The sequence below is a fragment of the Martes martes genome (genome assembly GCF_963455335.1).
Source record: "Martes martes genome assembly, chromosome: 3".
Taxonomy (NCBI): domain Eukaryota; kingdom Metazoa; phylum Chordata; class Mammalia; order Carnivora; family Mustelidae; genus Martes; species Martes martes.
Window position 1 is genome coordinate 178,834,018 of NC_137890.1, and position 21,206 is coordinate 178,855,223.

Genomic DNA, 21,206 nt, shown 5'->3' on the forward strand with positions numbered 1-21,206 from the left:
ACATAATTTAAAAAAAAAAAAAAATTGGTTCAAACCAATGCAAATGGTACTAATATTTTGATTATTTGTAGAGTTGCTAGGAAATAGATTAAAGTAGACATCAGTAGGAGGTCATGTTCTTACGTTGCCTCAAGAAATCCAGGTTGAATTGCTATAAGGTCTAGTGTGTATGTAAATATTGCTAGTTGATAACTACACTCTATGACATAATGTAGAAAAGGATGATATTCTTTTGAAAATAAGCCTTCATTATTGTTAATGCAGTTACTCTTTGGACACTTAGGAATTTGAGATGGTTTTATGTATTATTTTAGAAAACAAATTCCCAAGGACCTTTAGTTGATTATCTGATTGGTGGTCAGCTAAAGGAAGCTTCTTAGTACCTGATGTCTAACTTCTGGTATGTATTAAAAAGGCTAACTTACGGGATTCTGCCTCTTTGGAAGTGAATAGTGTTATGTTTAGTAGGAGTATTGGTATAATTAAAAAAGTAAAGTTCATTTTCTAATGTACTTGTATGGTGGGAAGCTAAGGCTTATTACTGTAGCCTTGGTTTCTCAGTGATAAGTGGTTATATTAAATTGGTTATTTTACATAATACTTTAAATATGTTTGCTATAATTTTATACATTTTTAATAGTGTATATTTGTCAAGAAGTTTTTTGTTTCTTGTATGTTTACTATTTTCCTAGACAGTTAAATTAAGATATCATTCACAGCTGATACAGTTCACTCATTTGAAGTGTCCAGTCAGTATTTTTTAGTATATTTACAGGGTTGTACAACTATCATCACAGTCTGATTTATAACATTTTCATCCCTTCAAAAGAACCCATTAACAATCACTCCCTGTATAGTTACGCAGTTCATATTTGCATACCTTTTTTTTTAAGCGCAGTTCTTTTTTTTTTTTTTTTTAAGATTTTATTTATTTATTAGAGAGAGAGAGACAGAGAGAGAGACCGCATGAGCAGGCAGAGGGAGAAGCAGACTCCCCGCTGAGTAGGGAGCCAGACATGGGGTTTGATCTCAAGACGCTGGGATCTTGACCTGAGTTGAAGACACTTAACCGACTGAGCCACCCTGGCATCCCTGCGTACTTCTTTTAAACGCTGATCATAATGAAGGAAGCTGTTGTAATTCTAGCTGTGAAAGCTTTTCCCTTCTAGAGGAGGAAGTATTCTACCAGTTCAGGCTCTGTGGTGGCCGTGCTGAGAGCGCAGCTGGAGCAGGAGCCCAGGGTGAGGTGGAGGAAGGTTGGCTGGACCTGCAGGTCAGCCTCTGCCCTGTTACTGGCGGTGGCGTGGAGGAAGCTCCGTTTCCTGTGCGGGCTGCCCACGTGTAATGAGCAGAAAAACTCCATTTCCAAGTTCAATCCCATCTCATGTGTCCCCTACTAATCCTTTTGTTAATTTAAAAATGACTTGAAAAAAACAACAAAAATCATGCAGTTACCCCTTGAAACCTTTTTCCTTGTTAGCTACAGCTTTATAAACCTGTTCTGTTTAAGGCCTATGTGAGACCTAACCCAAACCTGTTATGTGCGTACGTGCAGGCGTGTGCACACACACGAGGTACAGATTTCCTGACTGCCCTGAAAGCTTTTTCTTAATAGTCCTATTAAAATTGAGGCGTTATTAAAATTGAGGCGTGTTTCTGAGAGATTGATTGCTAAGACAAACCGACAAAACCACGTGTCTCTTGATTCCTTGGTGAATATGTATTTTGAACAAATATTTCAAAATTTGTCTGATACAGCCCAGTGAGTTTGAGGATTGACATTAATTACTTCGTTGCCATTTTCCCGCAAACCCTGTTCTGTAGAGATATCACAGGTGCACTACAATAAAAATAGATGGCATTTTCAAATAAGTTTGGGAAACACTGCCAGACAGGTATATTGCCACCTTGAAGCATAATGCACATTATCATACAAAATAGTTTGAGAAGTCTTTCAGCAGAAGCAAACAACAAAATTACTAATTCTGTTGAAGCCAGCATTTTCTGAATTTATTTAAGCATGGACTAGTCTTTATGGCATACTTGCTGACTTTCTGAACTGCATAAAGAGTACCAGTCCGGGAAACACTACTTTTCTACCGGTTGAAAGCCTCCTTAGGTTTTCAGTGTGGTTTATGGGAACAACATGCATTCTGCCTTCTTATTAAGTAGAAGGATTCTGTCCTTTTTAGTATATTGAAAATACCATTGACATTACAAAAGTAACCTCATTGCTGAAGACTAGGGAGAGTCTTCTGGGCTTTGATTATTCCTTTGAGTCACAGCTCTGTCAGTTTCCAGGTGGGGGTTTGGGGCAAGTTATTTAATTTTGATCAAGTTTAGCTTCCTCATCTGTATAAAGGGCATTATTTTAGTACCTGCTGCAGGTAGAAAACACGTACTTCTCTGGCTACTGAGGAACTCATTTCATCTATAATCCCTCTAACTAGTTTTATTATTTTACTATCTCCTTCCCTTCTTTATTCTCTCTCTCTCTCTCTCTCAGTCTGTGTGTGTATGTGTAGAATATAGTGTAGACACTTGATATTTTTAGGGGTTATGTCATAAGATCGTTGGGAATCTGCAAATACTTGAATGACATTGGAATATATATGTGTGTATATATATAGTGTATATATATATAAATATATATGTACATATTTTTCCCCCTCCCCATAACAAGAGTTTTTAGAGATCCTTTAGACTTGATGAGTTATTTTGTGCTGCGAATACAAAGTCACAAAGCAGAGTGAGAAGCCACAGCTGGATGGTTATCCAGCGCCGCTCAGTATTTGCACGACTGGCTTCTGTCTGGCGGCCTCTGCACACACACAACTCCCCTATTTGCTTCAGGAAAATTGCAGACATTGAGGCGTGCTTGAGAGTAGTGCAGGTCGTTGGTATTAAATCCGTGAGTGCCAAAAGTTCCTATAGTCATGCATGTTTAATATATTAGGTAGGATTTACATTTTGTACTATGTAGTTTTATATTCGACTTCTCTTAGTGTATATCATGAACATTTCCCTGTGTGTGTGTGTCTTTTTAAAGGTACTGCAACAGCCACTTGCAGGTACTTGGCTTTATCCCGAAAAAAGAGAGGAAGAAAAAGAATGATCCTATAGATGAGGTGAAGGTCAGGCACCAGATGGATACCATGGCCTTTAGCCTGACGGTGCCCCCGTTGGCCTTGAAGATGCCCAATGGACTGGATGGCATGTCCCTCTCTCCACCCGGGGCTAGGGTCCCTCTCCACTACCTGGAAACCGAGTTGGAAGACCCGTTCGCTTTCAACGAGGAAGATGACGACCTAAAGAAAGGGGCAACTGTGAGAAAGAAGTTGCAGAGCAAGTTGGCCCAGAATCGGCAGCGCCAGAGAGAGACCGAGATTTTGAAAGTCCGACAAGAGCACTTTAGTCCCCCTCCTGCGCCTTCACAGCAGCAGCCCCCGCAGCAGCACTCCCACCTGTCACCTTTATCCACTTCTTTGAAACCTCCAGCGCCACCGCCACCGCAGGGTTTAGTCTGCAAGTCACCTCCACCTCCGAACACCAGCCTACCAATGCAGGGAGTGGCCCCCACCACGCACACTATAGCACAAGCAAGGCAGTTGTCCCACAAGAGGCCGCTGCCCCTCCTGCCATCCAGTAGGGCTCCCGCCGCGGACCCGCCCAGGACTGACCGGGTCCTCATGAAAGCCACAGCCTTCTCGCCACACTTCTCCTGTATAAGTCGCCTGCAGAGACTGGTGAAACTGTGCACCCAGAAACATCAGTTGGACACTGATCTGTTTCCCCATTTAGGTGAGTTCTCTCGTTTCCCAGCTTGCACGCACGGAAGGTGCCTCCCCTTCCGCGGGAAGCTCTGTGTTCGGAACTGCGGTGTATGTCACGGGGCTGGAGGGACCCCGAGACCCCGTGGTCCAGGGGAAGACTGTGTTTGGGGAGGCCATCATAAAGGCAATACGCTAGGGAGAGGGGGTGATCCTTGGTGGACAGGATATGGAAGTAGGAGTTGGGAAGTTTGGAATCGCAGTCACAGTTTCTAAGTTAGTGGTAGCGCCAGAAGTATTAAAAGGCAGTTGTGTGGTTCTCTGCCCCTGTGAGCTCAGCACCTGTGTCTCATGAACTTTTCGACATGTCTTATCTTAGGACTTTGGAATAATGATAGCATTGTTAATACCTGCTGACAGTTAAAAAAAAAAAAAAAAAACTTGTAAAAAAAAATTCCCCAAAGCAATACCTATTCATGATTTAAAAGTGAAAAAATACAGCTAAAACTTTAATGTAATGAAATGTCTTTCCTTCATTGCTTCTGAATTTTCTTACTCAAGAGAATCTGTCCGATCCCAGGTTTATCCGGGTATTTTATATATATATATTTTTTAAGATTTTATTTATTTATTTGACAGAGAGAGATCACAAGTAGGCAGAGAGGCAGGCAGAGAGAGAGAGGAGGAAGCAGCCTCCCTGCCAAGCAGAGAGCCCGATGCGGGACTCGATCCCAGGACCCTGAGATCACGACCCAAGCTGAAGGCAGAGGCTTAACCTACTGAGCCACCCAGGCGCCCCTATTTTATATTTTCTTATTGATAGTTTGATTATTTCAACCTTTAATTGTGGTGTGAGCTATGACTCTAGGAAAAATCATTTGCATGACATGATAGTAATAGAAAAATATGAAAAGGATGGGAATAATGGAAGAAGAAATATAAATGGTCAGTAAACCAATGAAAACCTCAATCCCCATAGCAGGTGTGGAAATGCAAATTAGACTAACAATTACTATCAGAATGGCAAAAATTATATCCAGTGTTGATGAAGCATCTATATTCCTGGTGAGTAATGTGACATTATTTACTAATTAGGAGTGTATATATAGCCAACAGACTCACTTTTGGGACTCTATTCCTATGGGTGAAGAAAATACCAGAATGTAAGGATACGTTTATTGTAGCATTTCTGGTAGTATTAAAAATCCTCAAACAATATAAGTAGATGTGCGCATGTTATATTACCAAGGAGAAAAAATCCATAAGTATTGTATTACCCCATTTTTATAAAAATAAAAGTGAAAAGGGGCGCCTGGGTGGCTCAGTGGGTTAAGCCTCTGCCTTTGGCTCAGGTCATGGTCTCAGGGTCCTGGGATCAAGCCCTGCATCGGGCTCTCTGCTCAGCGGGGAGCCTGCTTCCCTCAGCGCCGCACCCCCCCCCCCCCCCGCCTGCCTCTCTGCCTCCTTGTGATCTCTCTCTGTCAAATAAATAAATAAAATCTTAAAAAAAAAAAAAAAAAGCGAGGGACATCAGTGTTATCTATCAATCAGGCATATGGACAGATAGATGTTTGCCTGTTGGGTGCAAGCACAGGTCTCTAAAGCGTGAGTGATATACACGACCAGGCTGTTAACACTGACTATCAAGGGGAAGACAAAATTAGACTGGATGTGTTTTTATGGAGATGGGGATGGCAGCTCTTCTGATAATAGAGTTTTATATTGTTTCACCTGTTATTAAACCATGTGTGACTTTTGATAAGTAAAACAACTAATAAAACTTAGAGAAAAGGTATAGAGGAAAAAAAGTAAAACACCCAAATCTTATTAATACCCGATTGTTAATGCCTTAGTATATTTCATATCTGTAAAATTGGGTTCCTGCTATACATACGTTTTATAACCTGTTTTAAAATTTTTCATGATGTATTGTGAAGGTAGTAATTTTTCATACACAATATAATTTGTCACAGCTGAATTCTTTCTCTAATTTAGGTTGTTTCCAGTTTATATTATTATAAAGTGTTGTAGCTGTATAGCCTCATAGTAAAATAATTACTGTCACATCTTTAATTTTTCCTTCAAACAGATTCCTAGAAGCAGAATTGCTATTCCAAGCTTTTGCGTTTTTTTAAAAGCTTTTTGATACATGTTGTCAAATTTTCCCTCAGAACTGTTTTGTCACAATACCCTTCTTTCAGCAGGGTGTGAGAATGACAGTTTCTCTACATCTTTACAGTCCTGGATATTGGTTATTATTGTGCCTTTGCAAATATGATAGAAAATTTGCTTTAATTTGCATACCTTAGATCAGTGCTTCTCAAATTTTTGGCCTTAGAATCCCTTTACACCTAAACATGATTGAGGATACCATAGAGCCTTTGTGTATGTGAGTTACATTTGTTGGTATTTACTGAATTAGAAGTTATAACTGAGAAATTTTTTAAATGTTAATGCATTTTTAAACATGGTAACATTCTTTTTACGAAATAGCTATGTTTTCTGAAAAGAAATATAATGAGAAGAACATGATTATTTTACATTGTTTTGTAAATCTTTTATTTTATTTTATTTATTTATTTGACAGCGAGAGACCCAGCTAGAGAGGGAAGACAAGCAGGGGGAGAGGGAGAAGCAGGCTTCCTACTGAGCAGGGAGCTGATATGGGGCTTGATCCCATGACCCTGGGATCATGACGTGAGCCGAAGGCAGACACTCAACAACGGAGCCACCCAGGCGTCCCTTGTTTTGTAAATCTTAAAAAAATGTGTGATTTGCTGGAAGACAGCTGGATTCTCCTCTCTGCTTTTACATTCAGTCTGTCGTGATACGTGGTTTTGATTAATATGTGAAAGTATGGCTTACATGTTGTAGTTGGAAAAGGGAAGAATATTTTACTAGCTTTTTAAAAATAATTGTGGATATTCTTATTTGATCCTACACCAAAATATGACAAATGGTAGTTTCTTAAAGATTAGTTACAGTGTGAAATCTGAAACCATGTCAAGGAGTTTTGCAAGCCATTACATTAAAATCCATTAATCTGCTTTGCACTTTGAATGGATCTTTTTACCCACATGATTTTGTAACACCATATACTGGTCATTTGGAAAATATTGGTTTACCTAGTTAAGCACATGTTCCAAATGTGGACGTATTTAATTATACAAAATTTTGAAAACCACATTCGTGGGACGCCTGGGTGGCTTCATCAGTTAAACATCCAACTCTTGATCTCAGCTTAGGTCTTGATCTCAGAGTTGTGAGTTCAAGCCCTGGGCTGGGCTCCATGCTAGGTGTGCAGCCTACTCAAAAACAAAACAAAATCACGTTCGTTAATACTGCCAGCAGTCTCATCGGAAAACTCTGTTAGGAAGTTGTCATAGACTCAGTGATGATTTCCAAGTTTTCAAAAAACAAAAATGAAGCATTCAAGTGAAAATCTGAATTTTGGCAGCAAATCCTGTCCATTGTTTTCCTTGAAGTGACAGTTTCGCTGTGTTCATTTTAGAAAAATCCAAGTCTTAATAACCATCGCTTGTCAGTCGCTCTTTCAAATAAAAATGATGCTGAATGGGAAAAACAGCTAGTTGAGGTCACAGTTACACCAGTGCTGCCAGTGCTGTCCTTTAAGACAACCACCATATGCCTTCGGGGTGCGGCATGGGAGCCTTCTGACTTCACAGGGGCTCACAAAGACTGGTGTGAGGATGTGTAGTCAAGAACTAAGATTTAATAAAATAAAAGTCTTTAATATACCAAATTTTCAAGGATATTCTTTTTTTTTTTTTAAGATTTTATTTATTTGTCAGAGGGAGAGAAAGCACGAGCAGGGCAAGTGGCAGGCAGAGGGAGAAGCGGGCTCCCCACCAAAGTATGGGGCTCAGTCCCAGGACCCTGGGATCATGACCCGAGCTGAAGGCAGATGCTTAAGTGACTGAGCCACCCAGGTGCCCTAAGGATAATATTAAAACTTATTTATTTATTATTTGTTTATTATTTATTCATGTAACTGCACGTCATGGTGTGAAATATAGAGTGACTGCTTGTGTAGTTTGGTGCCCCTGCCCTGATTCATATTGAGGTACCAGCAGGTTTACCTCCCGTGTTGTTGTTTGTTTGTTTCCTTCTTTATTTATTTTTTAAGATTTTATTTATTTATTTTGACAGAGATCACAAGTAGGCAGAGAAGCAGGCAGAGAGAGAGGGGGAAGCGGGCCCCCGCTGAGCAGAGAACCTGATGCGGGGCTCGATCCCAGGACCCTGAGATCACGACCTGAGCCAAAGGCAGAGGCTTAACCCACTGAGCCACCCAGGCGCCCCTCTTTTTTTTTTTTAACCATCAGTGTAAATGCCAACACAGTGAAAAAAGCAAATAATGTCTTCTTATTTTAAGATAGTGTTGACCTAAGGAACTCCCTAAGAGGGTTTTTGGGACCCCTGGGGACTTATGGACCATTCTTTAAGTGAAAATTGCTGTTTTGAATTAGTAATGTAGCTTTGAATATGTGTTGATAATGCTTTTTGGACATTTGTATTTCTTGATTATTTTGAGTTTTTTTCACTCATTTCTATTGAAGGGCTTCTTTTTTTTTTAATTGATTTGGTAAGATCTTTTATACATATCTCATGTTTGTTGCAAAGCCTCTCCTCCTATTTGTTATTTGCTTTTAAATATCTATGATAATGATTCTGGAATTTAGGATTTTAAAGTGTTTATGCATTCTGTTTTTTTAGAATTTTTTCCTTTTGAATCAGACTTTTTGTTTTCCTTTATTTTGTTTCTTACTTGTTTGGGCTCCAAGAGTATGTAATATATTTACCCATATTTTCTTTTAGTCATTATTGTTTGATTATTTACATTATAGCCCTCTGTTTAGAATTTATTGGGTACTAGTTTTGGGGCAAAATCTAACTTTATTTCTTCCCAAATGTTTGCCTCTTAGTCTGCAATGTACCCGTGTCATCTATTAAGTATTTATACTTTTGTGTGTTTATGGGTGCTGGTAATTTTTTTAGCTTTTGAAATGAACTGTTTTGTTGGTCTGGTTTTTGTCATTTTGAACAGAATGAAAACTTAGAGAAAAAGTATTGTCTTTTTTTTAAAAATAATTTTTATTTATTCATTTGAGATAGAGAGCAAGAGAGAGCAAGTGAGAACATGTGCAGGGACGATAGTCATAGGGAGAGGGAGAAGCAGGGTGTCCCACACAGGGCTCCAACCCAGGACCTTGGGATCATGACCTGAGTTGAAGGCAGCCCCCCCTTTTATTTTTATTTTAATTTTTTTAATTCAAGCATATTAGGGTCCTAGGTTTTCAAAACAAAGGTTACTCTGGAGAAGCCAGAAATTGTAATACACTATTATGACCAAGTGTAGTCTGCCTTCATGTCAGCAAAGAATACTTGAAGAAAAATGCAGTCTTATAATCAGCTTTTACAGTCTTGTCTGCACTGGTTATCTCAGTTAGTTATATTAAAACTAGTGATAATGAAGCCAAGATCAAAGGTTTGCTTTATTGGACAGTTAATTTGACAAGAGAAACACTTCCATCTTGGTTTTTATAACTTAGATCTTGACTTTTTCAGAGAAGATAGAGGTGACTTAGTAGAAATTATTATTAATTACCCAAAAATGATAAAAAATAATTCATATCCTAATTTTAAAAGATACCTTAAGTGTCACTTTGTGCTCAAAAGACCTCGCCTTTCAATATCCTGTCCTGAAGCTAATGCTATTCTGATTACTTGTTTACTTTTTTTTTACCACTAATTATTTAAGTGGTAATTTTTTTTTTAGAAACTTAACTTTTTAAGGTGACCTAACATTTGGATAGTCATCTTAGAACTAGATTTGAGGGTTTTTGTTTTTTTTTTTTAAGATTTTATTTGTTTGACACACAGAGATCACAAGTAGGCAGAGGGGCAGGCAGAGAGAGAGAAGCAGGCTCCCTGCTGAGCAGAGAGCCCGATGTGGGGGCTCGATCCCAGGACCCTGGGATCATGACCTGAGCCAAAGGCAGAGGCTTAACCCACTGAGCCACCCAGGCACCCCAGATTTGAGGTTTCTTTATGCCAGTGGCAATGTGTTACTTAATTTTAAGCATTTATAATTTGCATTTCAATTCCCCTTCTTTTAATTTCCCTATTTGGCACATGTAGACTCATTTAAATTATAGAAGCAACCTGTGAGGTCCCTTCTAACATAACTGTCTAATGAAGTTGGTCTTTTGATTTTTGAGGGTCTCAAGAAGGAAGACCGATTACTAGTTCTCAAGGTATCTCATTCAAGTGTTATAGCGGTATAAGTATACTAAAGCTATGCATGTTAGACTGTGCAACATCGGTACTTATTGAGGTCTTTTCAAGATACAAAACTTCCAAGAAGGTAAAGCCTTTATGTTGGAAGCTAATAATTATCCAATCATTAGAATTAGTAGCATCTAACAAAATAAGTAAGCATTGTTCATCCTGTATTTCTCCGGTTTCCCCTCTAAACTTGTTTTTCAAAATGCCGCAAAATGTGACAGCTCTTCTTTAAAAGAATTCACAGAAAGCCCAGGCCACAGTAGAAATAGAATATTGACCTCTTACCCGTCCCTCTTCCTGCAGAGGGCAAGAGCCGGGGCATGGCCCTGCTTGGTGGATGGAGTCCTTTTCCTCTGGACGTGTCGGGAAAGGGCATGGAGGAAGTGTCAGCCTTTGACGGTTTATCCTAGGGCCCTCCTTTGTGGAGGTATAGAGTGAATCCACCAGTACATTTTGACTTCTTTCTTATCTGAACATACATTACCCTTGTTTTATAGTTTTTCTGACATTATGTATGATGTTTAATGTATGATGTTTTGGTGGGAGGAAAGACTTGAACTCTGCTTATGTTTCTAGTTCATCTGTGAAGTGTCTGACAAAGAAGTTCACCCTTGGAATATAGCTTTTTTTGTTACAGTGTGATTTTTTTAAACCTGAGTCTATATCACACATCATTATTAATATTTTTGTCAGAACAGAGAGGCATTTATTCATACAGTGGTGGTATGTGCTGTAGGTTTCGGGTTATACATTTTGGGTAGCTTCTTTCCTAAATTTTAAATAAAAATGCATTTTTTTCTAATTTGCAATATCTTCTCATATGTCCCAGGGTTGGACTGGTCAGAAGAGAGTGGAGAGGAACCGGAGGACTCAGAGCAGGCCTCGCCATACCAGGTGGCATGGTCCATCCGAGAAACCCTCAGATATGAGAGACATACGTAAGTTTTCCTTTTTGTTTTTATTCTCCAGTTACGCCTCTAGTAGCCTGATGTTTTACTCTATATGCTAATGTTCTTTTATCTCATTGAATCTAGTTTATTGTCACGGAGGTCAGACAGATTCCACTTGGGAAGAAAGGTACTATATTGTTTGAGGAAAGCTACTTTTTATTTTTCTTGGTAAATTTGTTTCTGTACCTTTCCCATTTATCATTGAAGGAACCGATTGGAATAGAATTTCGAATGAAAAGGGACCTTCAAGATGACCTAGTCCCATCCCCTCATTTTACAGAAAAAGAGCCCAAGGGCCAGGCAGTCTAAGGAACTGGCTTGTGGCCCCAGGGCTACTTGAGTCCTGTGGCCTGGCTTCTTTTGATCCTCTTTGGCCCGATCCCTACAGTGGCTAGAACAGTTTACTTCAGCTCTGTCTTCTACAAGATTGAGCTGTTCTTTAATCATTTCTTAAGCGCTGAGTATTTCTAACGCGCCAAATGGTTTTCAAGATGATGTCATTAGAGGTTCTTGGTATCTGCCTTATCCGAAAGCTGTGGATTGATGAATACACAACCCCTTCCGTGACCATGAGAAAGCCCTTTCTGTTTCAGGGGACTGTCCTAGGGATTCACTTAGTATAGTGGGGCCATTCTGAGATAGATCCTTGTCTGTGGAGCCAAAAGATGGCCCTCAGACTTAGCTAACTTTTTTTTTTTTTTTTTTTTAAATATTATGGTTTGAATAGATGTTAGGCAAGTTAGAGGGGAGACCAGCTGTCTGCCCCAGGCCGGCTCCTAGATACTTTCCATATCGTTGTATGGACATAAATTCTCTAGAGCCCGGTTTTTTGGTTTATAGGCTTAAAATATGATTTGTTAGTACACCCAGAGCTGATGAGGCTCAGAGAACTAATTCTCTAGAGACTAATGTAAAAACCAAAATGCCAGTTCACAGTGAGAAATAATCATTAAATCGTACAAATGTTCACTAAGCATGGGGAGCTCATTTGGGCCTGGAAGAAGAGTTGGTTGGGTTTACTAATGGTCAGGTGACCCGGCCTCCCCTGTCTCCTTGGTAGGATTGGGGAATGCTGCCGTTCTCTCTCCAAGGTTCCATTTTATGTATCAGTCAAGACTGTGTCCTTACCATTAGCATAATTCTTTTTTTCAGGTAAAGAACAGTTGAACTTAACACTCTCACAGTTTCAGATACAATCAGTCATGCTTCCTCAGGTGAATGTTCACGTCAGCTTAGCTTGATTTGGGATATTTTGAGTTAATTCTACAAATGGCTGTAACTGACTAACTAACTAACTAACTAACTAAACATAGCTTAGCTTAGCACAGTACCTGGCACCTAGAAAATGAATGTAAACGGTAGCGAAGATTCTCTCGGGTCGTCTGAATTCTCAGATGACCCGAACATCGGTATGGGCTGGGTTTGCTCTTATTAGGAGCGACATAGTTTCTGTTTCTGTCCTCTCTTCCTGCAGACTTTTCAGAAGATTTCGACCATTTCATTTTCCTTCCTCCCTGTAGCGTTTTGCTTTCTTGGTTGCTTCTGCCACCCAACTTGCTCTTTGCCTTACCACGATACACTTCCTAGTTCTTTTCCTTTAGGATATTTGTCTCTTTTTACAGGGCTATCCTTACTTCTTGTCCCGCTGTCACTTGAGTCTTTCCCCTTCATTTATTCATTGATTTATTCACTCATTCAGTACGTTCTTGTTGAACTCACGTGCTAGGCACGGGGCACTCCATATTGTTTCCCTTGGGTGAAACGTGGATTGACTTGGTTCCCGATCCTTTCCTTGTCTGCGCCTCCATGTCTGTGTCTGCCACTGTGCCCCTGTCATGGGAACCTTTGTCTTGTATCAAAACCACCCATGGAACACGTTTCAGTTTCTTGTTGAAGCTACCTGTCTTTTATTTTACCTTGGGCTGAAGTGTAGCAGAAAATGGACAGCTATAGAAAATGGGCCCCACCTAGCCTGTCCATTATAGATCTTCAAGAAGTTTTTGCTGTATAAAATTTCTCAGAAGGTTTTACCATTTAAAATTCCTCCGTGAGGGCGCCTGGGTGGCTCAGTGGGTTAGGCATCTGCCTTTGGCTTAGGTCATGATCCCAGGGTTCTTGGATCGAGTCCCTTGTTGGGCTCCCTGCTCATCGAGGCGGGGTAGTCTGCTTATCTCTCTTCCTGCTCTTGTCCTCCAACTTATTCTTCCTCTCTCCCTCTCAAATAAATACATAAAATCTTTTAAAATATAATAAAATAAAATTCCTCCAGGAGTTCATCTGGTTTTTGGAAGAAAAACTGATAGCAGTCTGATCACCGTTCTCTGACGCCAGCCCACCTGCTTCCCCCCAAACCTGCTTTTCATGAATTTTCTTGCTAAACCAGGATTATGCTTGAAGAAATTTTAAGGAGAAAGTTTGGCTTTTTTTTTTCCCCCCAAGTACGCTTTATGCCTAGCAAAGGACTTGAATTCACCACCCAGAGTTCAAGAGTCACATGTTCTACTGACTGGTTCACCCAGGCACCCCTGGCCTTGTTTTGGGAAAGATTCTTGCTTGCTTAGTTTAGCTGTAGATGCACGTACCGAAGGAGATCTTGCAGGCTCTTATTTCTATCTCAAGAGCAGAAATAAGTTGGTATCTTAAGTATGTTATGAATAGTAATTACTTCTAGTAGCTGCTTACCTTTTCATATTCCTAATTGTATCTTTTTTTTTTTTTAAGATTTTATTTATTTATTTGACAGAGAGAGATCACAAGTAGGCAGAGAGACGGGCAGAGAGAGAGGGAGAAGCAGGCTCCCCGCTGAGCAGAGAGCCCGATGTGGGGCTCGATCCCAGGACCCTGGGATCATGACCTGAGCCGAAGGCAGAGGCTTTAATCCACTGAGCCACCCAGGCGCCCCCCTAATTGTATCTTTGATAGAGAATAGTTCTTAAATTTTTTGAGATTTATTTTTATTTATTTATTTTTAAAGATTTTATTTATTTGAGAGGAGAGGGAGGGTGAGTTAGCATGGGGTGGGGACAGAAGCAGAGGGAGAAGCAGGCTCCCCACTGAGCAGGGTGCCCAACAAGGGACTCGATTCCAGGACCCTGGCTGGGATCATGACCTGAGCCAAAGGCAGATGCTTAACCAACTGAGTCACTCAGGAACCCGGATTTATTTATTATTAGAGAGAGGGCACACGCGAGTGGGGACAGGGACAGAGGGAGAGAATCTTGGAGCAGACTCTGCACTGAGCCTGATGCAGGGCTCCATCCCATGACCCATGAGGTCATGACCTGAACCAAAACCAGGAGTCAGACGCTTAACCAGCGGAGCCACCCAGGCGACCCCAGTTCTTAATTTTAATGAGTACACTTTATTAGTCTTTTTCTTTATGGGTAATGTAATTGTGACCCATTTAAAAAAATCATTGCTTACCCCACAGCTTCACAGTCATGAAGCTGTTCTCTAATACTATCTTCTAGAAGCTTTATTGTTTTACTGACAGTCTTTGTAGAAATTTATTTTTGTATAATTTGTGTATAATGTGAGGTGTGGTGCTAAGGATAATTTTTTCCTGTGTGCATCTTCTCTTGAACCAGTGCTGTTGAAAACACTGTTGATCTTGCATTGGAACCCTTGGCATGAGTGTGTATGTCTCTTTGTTCATTTTCTATTCTTTTTCATTGGTCTTTTTAAAGAACCAGCTTTTAGTTTCATTGATTCTCTTTCAGCTTTATTTCATTGCTTTCTGTTCTTATCTCTGTTATTTCCTTCTACTATGTTCTTCTTTCCTTATTTGTTTTGGTTGCATTTATTTGTCTTTTTCAAGTTTCTAAGGGGATAGCATAAACCTGGGATCTTCCTTGTTTCCCGCCATAGACATTTGATGCTGTACATTCCCCTCTACATATGTTATAATCCCTGTAATGCATTGCTGTTGTATTTAGGCAGTTAATTACCTTTTAAGGGGATTTAAAAGAAAAATACTCTTTTGTATTTCACCCATATATTTATAATTTCTAGGGTTCATTCTTCTTTGACTAGTTCCATATTTCCATATGATGTCATTTTCTTTCTATGTGAATGGTTCACTTTAACATTTCTTGTAGTGTTGCCCTTCTGGTAGTGAATTCTTTTAGATTTTATGCCTGGGAAAGTCTTTATTTTGCCTTCATTTTAAAAAATTTTATTGAGGTATAATTGACTGCCTTTTTGGCTGTTGCGGGGAGGTACAGAGGTAAAGGGAGCCTGGCGTGGAGCCTGACATGGGACTCAATCTCACAACCCTGAGATTATGACCTGAGCTGAAATCAAGGGTTGGGCACTAAACTGACTGAGCCACCCAAGTGTCCCTGTATGCCTTCTTAAATTTTTTAATTGAAGTATAATCGACCCATAATGTTGGATTAGTTTCCGGTGTCTAATGCAGTGATTTGACAAGTCTGTATGTTACATACTCTGTTCACCACAAGTGTAACTCCTGTCCGTCACCATACAACCCTACTACCATCGACAGTATTCCCTAGGGTGTACCTTTTATTCTCGTGACTTACTGCTTAACTGGAAGTCTGCACCTCCCTCTCCCTTTCACCCCATTTTGCCCGTCTCTGTACCTTTCTCCCCTCTGGCAACCACCAGTTTGTCCTCTGTATTTATGGGTCTATCCCTGCTTTGTTTGGTTTGGTTTTTTAGATTCTACACATAAGTGAAATAATATGTTATTTGTCTTCTCTGACCAGTAGTTTTAAGCCATTTGTGTAGTTCATTTTCTTTATGTTTCTTGTGCTTGTGGTTCATTGACCTTTTTGGATCTGTAGGTTTATAATTTTCATGAAATTTAGAAAAATTTTACCCTAGTTTTCTTCAGTTATTTTTCTTCCCCCGTTTGTTTGAGAGACTTAGGCATATTTTAGGCCGCTTGAAATTATTCCATTATTGATGTTGCATTCACTTTCTTAAAAATTTATACTCATTCATTTTTCTCCCCAGTCTATTTTTTCCTATGTTTCTTTCTTTTCTTTTTAATGTTTTATTTACTTATTTGACAGAGCGAGAGAGCACAAGCGGGGGAACAGCAGAGGGAGAGGGAGAAGCAGGCTCCCTGCTAAGCTGGGAGCCCAATGCGAGTCTTGATCCCAGGACCCTGGGATCATGACCTGAGCCAAAGGCAGATGCTCAACCATCTGAGCCACCCAGGCACCCCTGTGTTTCATTTTGAAAGTGTCTATAGATATCTTCAGGTTCATTAATCTTTTGTGGCATCTAACCAGCCATCAATCCCATTCAGTCTGTTTTTTCATATTAGACATTATATTTTTTACCTCTAGAAGTTTGTTTTGGGATATAGTCCCAAAATACTGTCTCTCCTTAATACGGTCATGATTACTTTACCTTCTCAAACATGTGAGATATGATGATAATAACTGTTCTTTGATTCTTGGTTTACTAATTCTGTCATCTATATAATTTCTAGATCTGTTTCTGTTTGATTTTTCTTTCTTATGGTTCCTAGTTTCCTGTTTCTTTGAATGTGATAATTTCTTTTTTTTTTTTTTTAATATTATTTACTTATTTGACAGACAGAGATCACAAGTAGGCAGAGAGGGAGGGAGCAGAGAACCCAATGTGGGGCTCAATCCCAGGACCCCAAGATCATGACCTGAGCTGAAGGCAGAGGCTTTAACCCACTGAGCCATCCGGGCTGAATGTGGTAATTTCTTATTAGATGCCAGACATTGTTAATTTTACTTACTTGATTCTGGTATTTTGTCTTCCTTTAAGAGCTTTGTTTGGGGATGTAGTTAACTTACTTAGAAATAAATGTGAGTCTTGCTTTTTAGATCTCATGAAATAGGGCCATAGCAGCCTTTAGTGGAGGGCTCATTTTACCCCCACTTCTGCGGCGGTCTGCTCCTGAGGGGCCTACCCAGTGCCGGGCACGTTGTAGGTTTTTCCCCTTGAATGATGGAAACACAAACTAGGCCTGCTCTGTGGGAGTCTGGCCTTCTCTTCCCAGGAGGTTCACACACTCCTGCACTGGTCAGTGCTCAAGTGAGGAACCGAGAGGCCTCTGGAGGTCTTCAGGGCGCTGCCTTCTGGGCACCTCTGTCCTGCCCAGTTCTCTGTCCTGATTCCAGCATTTCTGGGTTAGTTAGATGTGGATGAACACGCCAGAGAAATACCTTGTGTCTGAAATACAGTTGTGAGGTATGTATGGGCTAGAGAACAAACTTGAGTCTTCAGTATTTCAGTGCTGTTGAAGTTACGGACATGAAGAATTTCCATACTGATATGAGGACTGGGGAGAGAAAGAAAAGAAAATGAGGAAAACGACGGGAGGAAGCAAGGCAGTAGCAAGTTGGAAGATGAAAGGAAAGGAGAATAAATTGTTTTTTTGCGGGAGAGAGGTCTAGTAAGATCAGATTGAAAAATAATTGTTGCGTTCCTACATTAATTAACCCAGATTGGATATTTCTTTTTCTTATATGCTGCTAGATTCAACTTACTAATGTATTTTGCCTCTGAAGTCATTAATAAGATTTTCCTATAATTTTCCTTTTGTTCTGTTGTCCTTGTTAATTAGTTTTTGGTGTCAAGTTTAGGTTAGCTTAATTGAAAGAATATTCCCTTGGGGCACGTGGGTGGCTCAGTTGGTGTATTGTCAGACTCCTGATTATGGCACAGGTCATGATCTAGGGTTGTGGGGTCGAGCCCTGCATTGGGCTCCATGCTTAGTGTGGAGTCAGCTGGAGATTTCCTTCCCTCTGCCCTTTCCCCTGCTTGTATGCTCGATCTCGCTCTAAAATAAATAAATAAAATCTTAAAAAAAAGAAAAGAATATTCCCCTCTTTTTGGACAGCTGGACTATTTTGTGTATGATTCAAGTTATTTTTTTCTCTGACTGTTGCTAGAGCTCATGGTAAAAGTGTTTAGGCCAGGAGTTTTTTGCATGTGTGTATTTAATAAGTGATTTGATTCTAGATAATAGATACGGGTTTCCGTATGTAATAATAATACTTACGTTTATATTGTGATTTCAGATAGGTCATTTCTTTTCATTCTCTTCCCAACCTTGGGAGGTAGTTGAGCCAGCTCTCCTTGATTTCACAGATGGGGAAAACAGAATACTGAGAATGCAGTAGGTGGCAGGCCTGTCTCTGCCGGTAAACGGTGGCCACTGGCCTTTCTCTGCCTGGAATGCTACTCTTCCTCCACAACCAGGTGTGAAATGCGAGTGTTACAGCATCTTGGAAGTGGGAGGCGTATTGGAGATTTTCTAGTTAAGGACACGCCTGGGACAGTCCGGGGCCTTGTGCGGGTCTGCAGACTGCGTGCTACTGGTCTGCAGCAAGGTCAGCGTGGAAGTTCCGCATAAGCTTTGAAAATTTTTATTACAATGATGGCACGTGCCTCAACATCCATGCCTCAGCATTCACTGTCTACTTGAGAACTGCCGATCTGGTGTGTCCTCCCCGCCGTAAGAGAGTCTTTTCAAATAACAGCTTTGGCAAGTGACTATCTACCTGAGCTTTACTCTCTCTTTAAGACTTGCAGTTGCTCCTCTCTTTCTTTTTTCTATTAATAGCCCTTCCGTTCTCCTAGTTATGCAAGTTCAAAGTCATTGAGTCATTATTGACTTTCTTATCCTTCATATCCAGTCACCAAATTGAGCTAATTCTTTTATGATAATGGCCTCATAGGTCTTGTTCTTTCTACTATCTCTGTGGCCTTTCAGTTACAGTGTCTCCCGTCCTTCAGTCGGCCAGCTGTTGGCTAGGAAGTCTGTCCCTTCGTTCTTGGGCTCCTCTTTATCATTTCCAGCAGTTTCTCCCACTGCTGCCTTGGACACCTCATCTGCACTCTACCTTCTTCACCTGTGAAATGCAATGTATTTTCTGCCCCGGGTCTGCTCGTGTTCCTCTTCCCTGGTCTTGGCTGACGGAAACGGCCACATGATTAGTGTCCCTCGCATCCTCCCATCCCGGTTGACAAGGTCTGCCTTTCATACATGCAGGATCCCTTTCCTCTTCTGCAGTCCAGCTGCTGCTGCCCTCGTGTGGGTTCTTGTTACCTGTTTCCTGGAGTTTTATACTAATTTCCTCCCTGCCCTCTTCTCTGTCTCTGCCTCACTTGTTGTTGTTGTTTTTTTTTTTTAAAGATAGATTTATTTATTTATTTGACAGACAGAATTCACAAGTAGGCAGAGAGAGAGAGGAGGAAGCAGGCTCCCTGCTGAGCAGAGAGCCCAATGCGGGGCTCGATCCCAGGACCCTGGGATCATGACCTGAGCCGAAGGCAGAGGCTTAACCCACTGAGCCACCCAGGCGCCCGTCTTCCTCACTTCTGCCTGCTGACAGTGCAGTCTTTCTCATGCACGGTTCTATTATTGTTATCTAGATATTTTTTTAAAGATTTTTTATTTATTTATTTTGACAGAGAGAGACCACAAGTAGGCAGAGAGGCCACAAGTAGGCAGAGAGGCAGTCAGAGAGTGGGGGGGAAGCAGGCTCCCCACCGATCAGAGAGCCCGATGCGGGGCTCAATCCCAGGACCCTGGGATCATGACCTGAGCTGAAGGCAGAGGCTTTAACCCACTGAGCCACTCAGGTGCCCCTGTTAATCTATTTTCTTCAAACTCTACGAGGTTCTTCACTGCTGGTAGAATAAAGGTTAGGTTTAGAAAGTTTGCCTTACCCACTGCACTCCCCTATGTACGCCACGTCTTAGCCAAAGCAAGCTACTTAGTACTTGCTGTTCTCTATCCTGTCTGTCTCTGAAGCCCGGCTTGTATTCATTTATCCTTGTGAGGTACCCTTTTTTTTTTTTTTTTTTTTTTTTCCAAATTCTGCCCTTTCTTCACAGTTCGGTTCTGTTGGCATCTCCTCTGCCGAGCCTCTCATCCAACAATCTTGCTCGTGAACTTTAATAGCACGTTAGCCTTATCTAGACCTCCGTATGTTCTCTGCCTCACATTGAAGATATTTATAGTACCTACCGGCTCGACTGGAACTCTCACGAATGAAAAACCTGGTGTGGGACTTGAGGGAACAATTCAAAATAAAGATTCCTGGGCCCCATTCCATGGAAATTCTGGTTCAGTAGATCTAGGGTAGGTCTTGGGATCTGAAATTGTGAAAAACTCCTAGATTTTTCTAATTGGAGGTCAGATATTTGAGTCATTGGTCAGCCTGCCCCATTGTTTTAGTTATTGTTTTTAGTTATTGTTAGTTATTATTTATTGTTTTGATTGTCTTTTGAATTGTTTAACTTTGGGGATCTGTTTATCTCGTCTAAACTGCATTGCAGGGGCGCCTGGGTGGCTCAGTGGGTTCAGGCCTCTGCCTTTGGTTCAGGTCATGATCCCAGGGTCCTGGGATCAAGCCCCACATCGGGCTCTCTGCTCTGCAGGGAGTCTGCTTCCCTTCCTCTCTCTCTGCCTGCCTCTCTGCCTACTTAGTGATCTCTCTGTCAAATAAATAAAATCTTTTAAAAAACTAAAATAAACTGCATTGCAAACTGCTTGAGTTTTTTTTCTCCTTTATAGGACTCCCCGTAGTAGACATATAGCAAATGTTGAAAGTTAAATAAATAAAAAGATTGAAGTAAGATCCTTCACTTGGTGTATTTGTAGTAGCTACTATACTGAAGAGAGTGTGTTTCTTTTTTTTTTTTTTTAAGATTTTTTATTTATTTATTTGAGAGGCAGAAATCACAAGTAGGCAGAGAGGCAGGCAGAGGGAAAGGGAACATGTTTCTTAGGACTTACTTAGACCAGAAGTTTGCAAAGTGGGGAGTTCATGGCTGGCTAAGTCCCTTAAAGTGTTTGCCGTTGGCTCAGGTCAAGATCTTGGAGTCCTGGGATTGAGCTCAGCAGGGAGTCTGCTTCTCCCTCTCCTCTGCCCCTTCCCCTCTCACTTGCGCTGCTTCCTCTCTCTCTCTCAAATTTTAAAAAAAAATCTTTTTAAAAAATGGTATCTCCTGTATTAAAAAAAATAATAAAAATTATTGTAGAATGATTGTGACCCCTACAGTCCACATTCTCTAAGTGTTGAGCAGGTAAAGGGGAATTAAAAACAGTACATGTAAGGTCGCATGGGTGGCTCAGTTGGTTAAATAAAAGCCTTTGCCTTCAGCTCAAGTCATGATCCCAGGGTCCTGGGATCCAGCCCTGCATCGGGCTCCCTGCTCA

At 40.7% G+C, this 21,206-nt stretch overlaps 1 protein-coding gene across 2 annotated transcripts in view; it reads left to right on the forward strand.

Moving 5' to 3' along the window:
* The window catches only part of INO80D (INO80 complex subunit D), a 60,696-nt gene that overhangs the window by 21,609 nt on the left and 17,881 nt on the right, over positions 1-21,206 (forward strand). For both annotated transcript variants that reach the window (XM_080799278.1, XM_080799279.1), the window contains exons 4-5: positions 3,050-3,801; positions 10,909-11,017. In XM_080799278.1, coding sequence (XP_080655404.1) covers positions 3,050-3,801; positions 10,909-11,017 — 861 coding nt within the window. The remainder of the gene's footprint in view (positions 1-3,049; positions 3,802-10,908; positions 11,018-21,206) is intronic.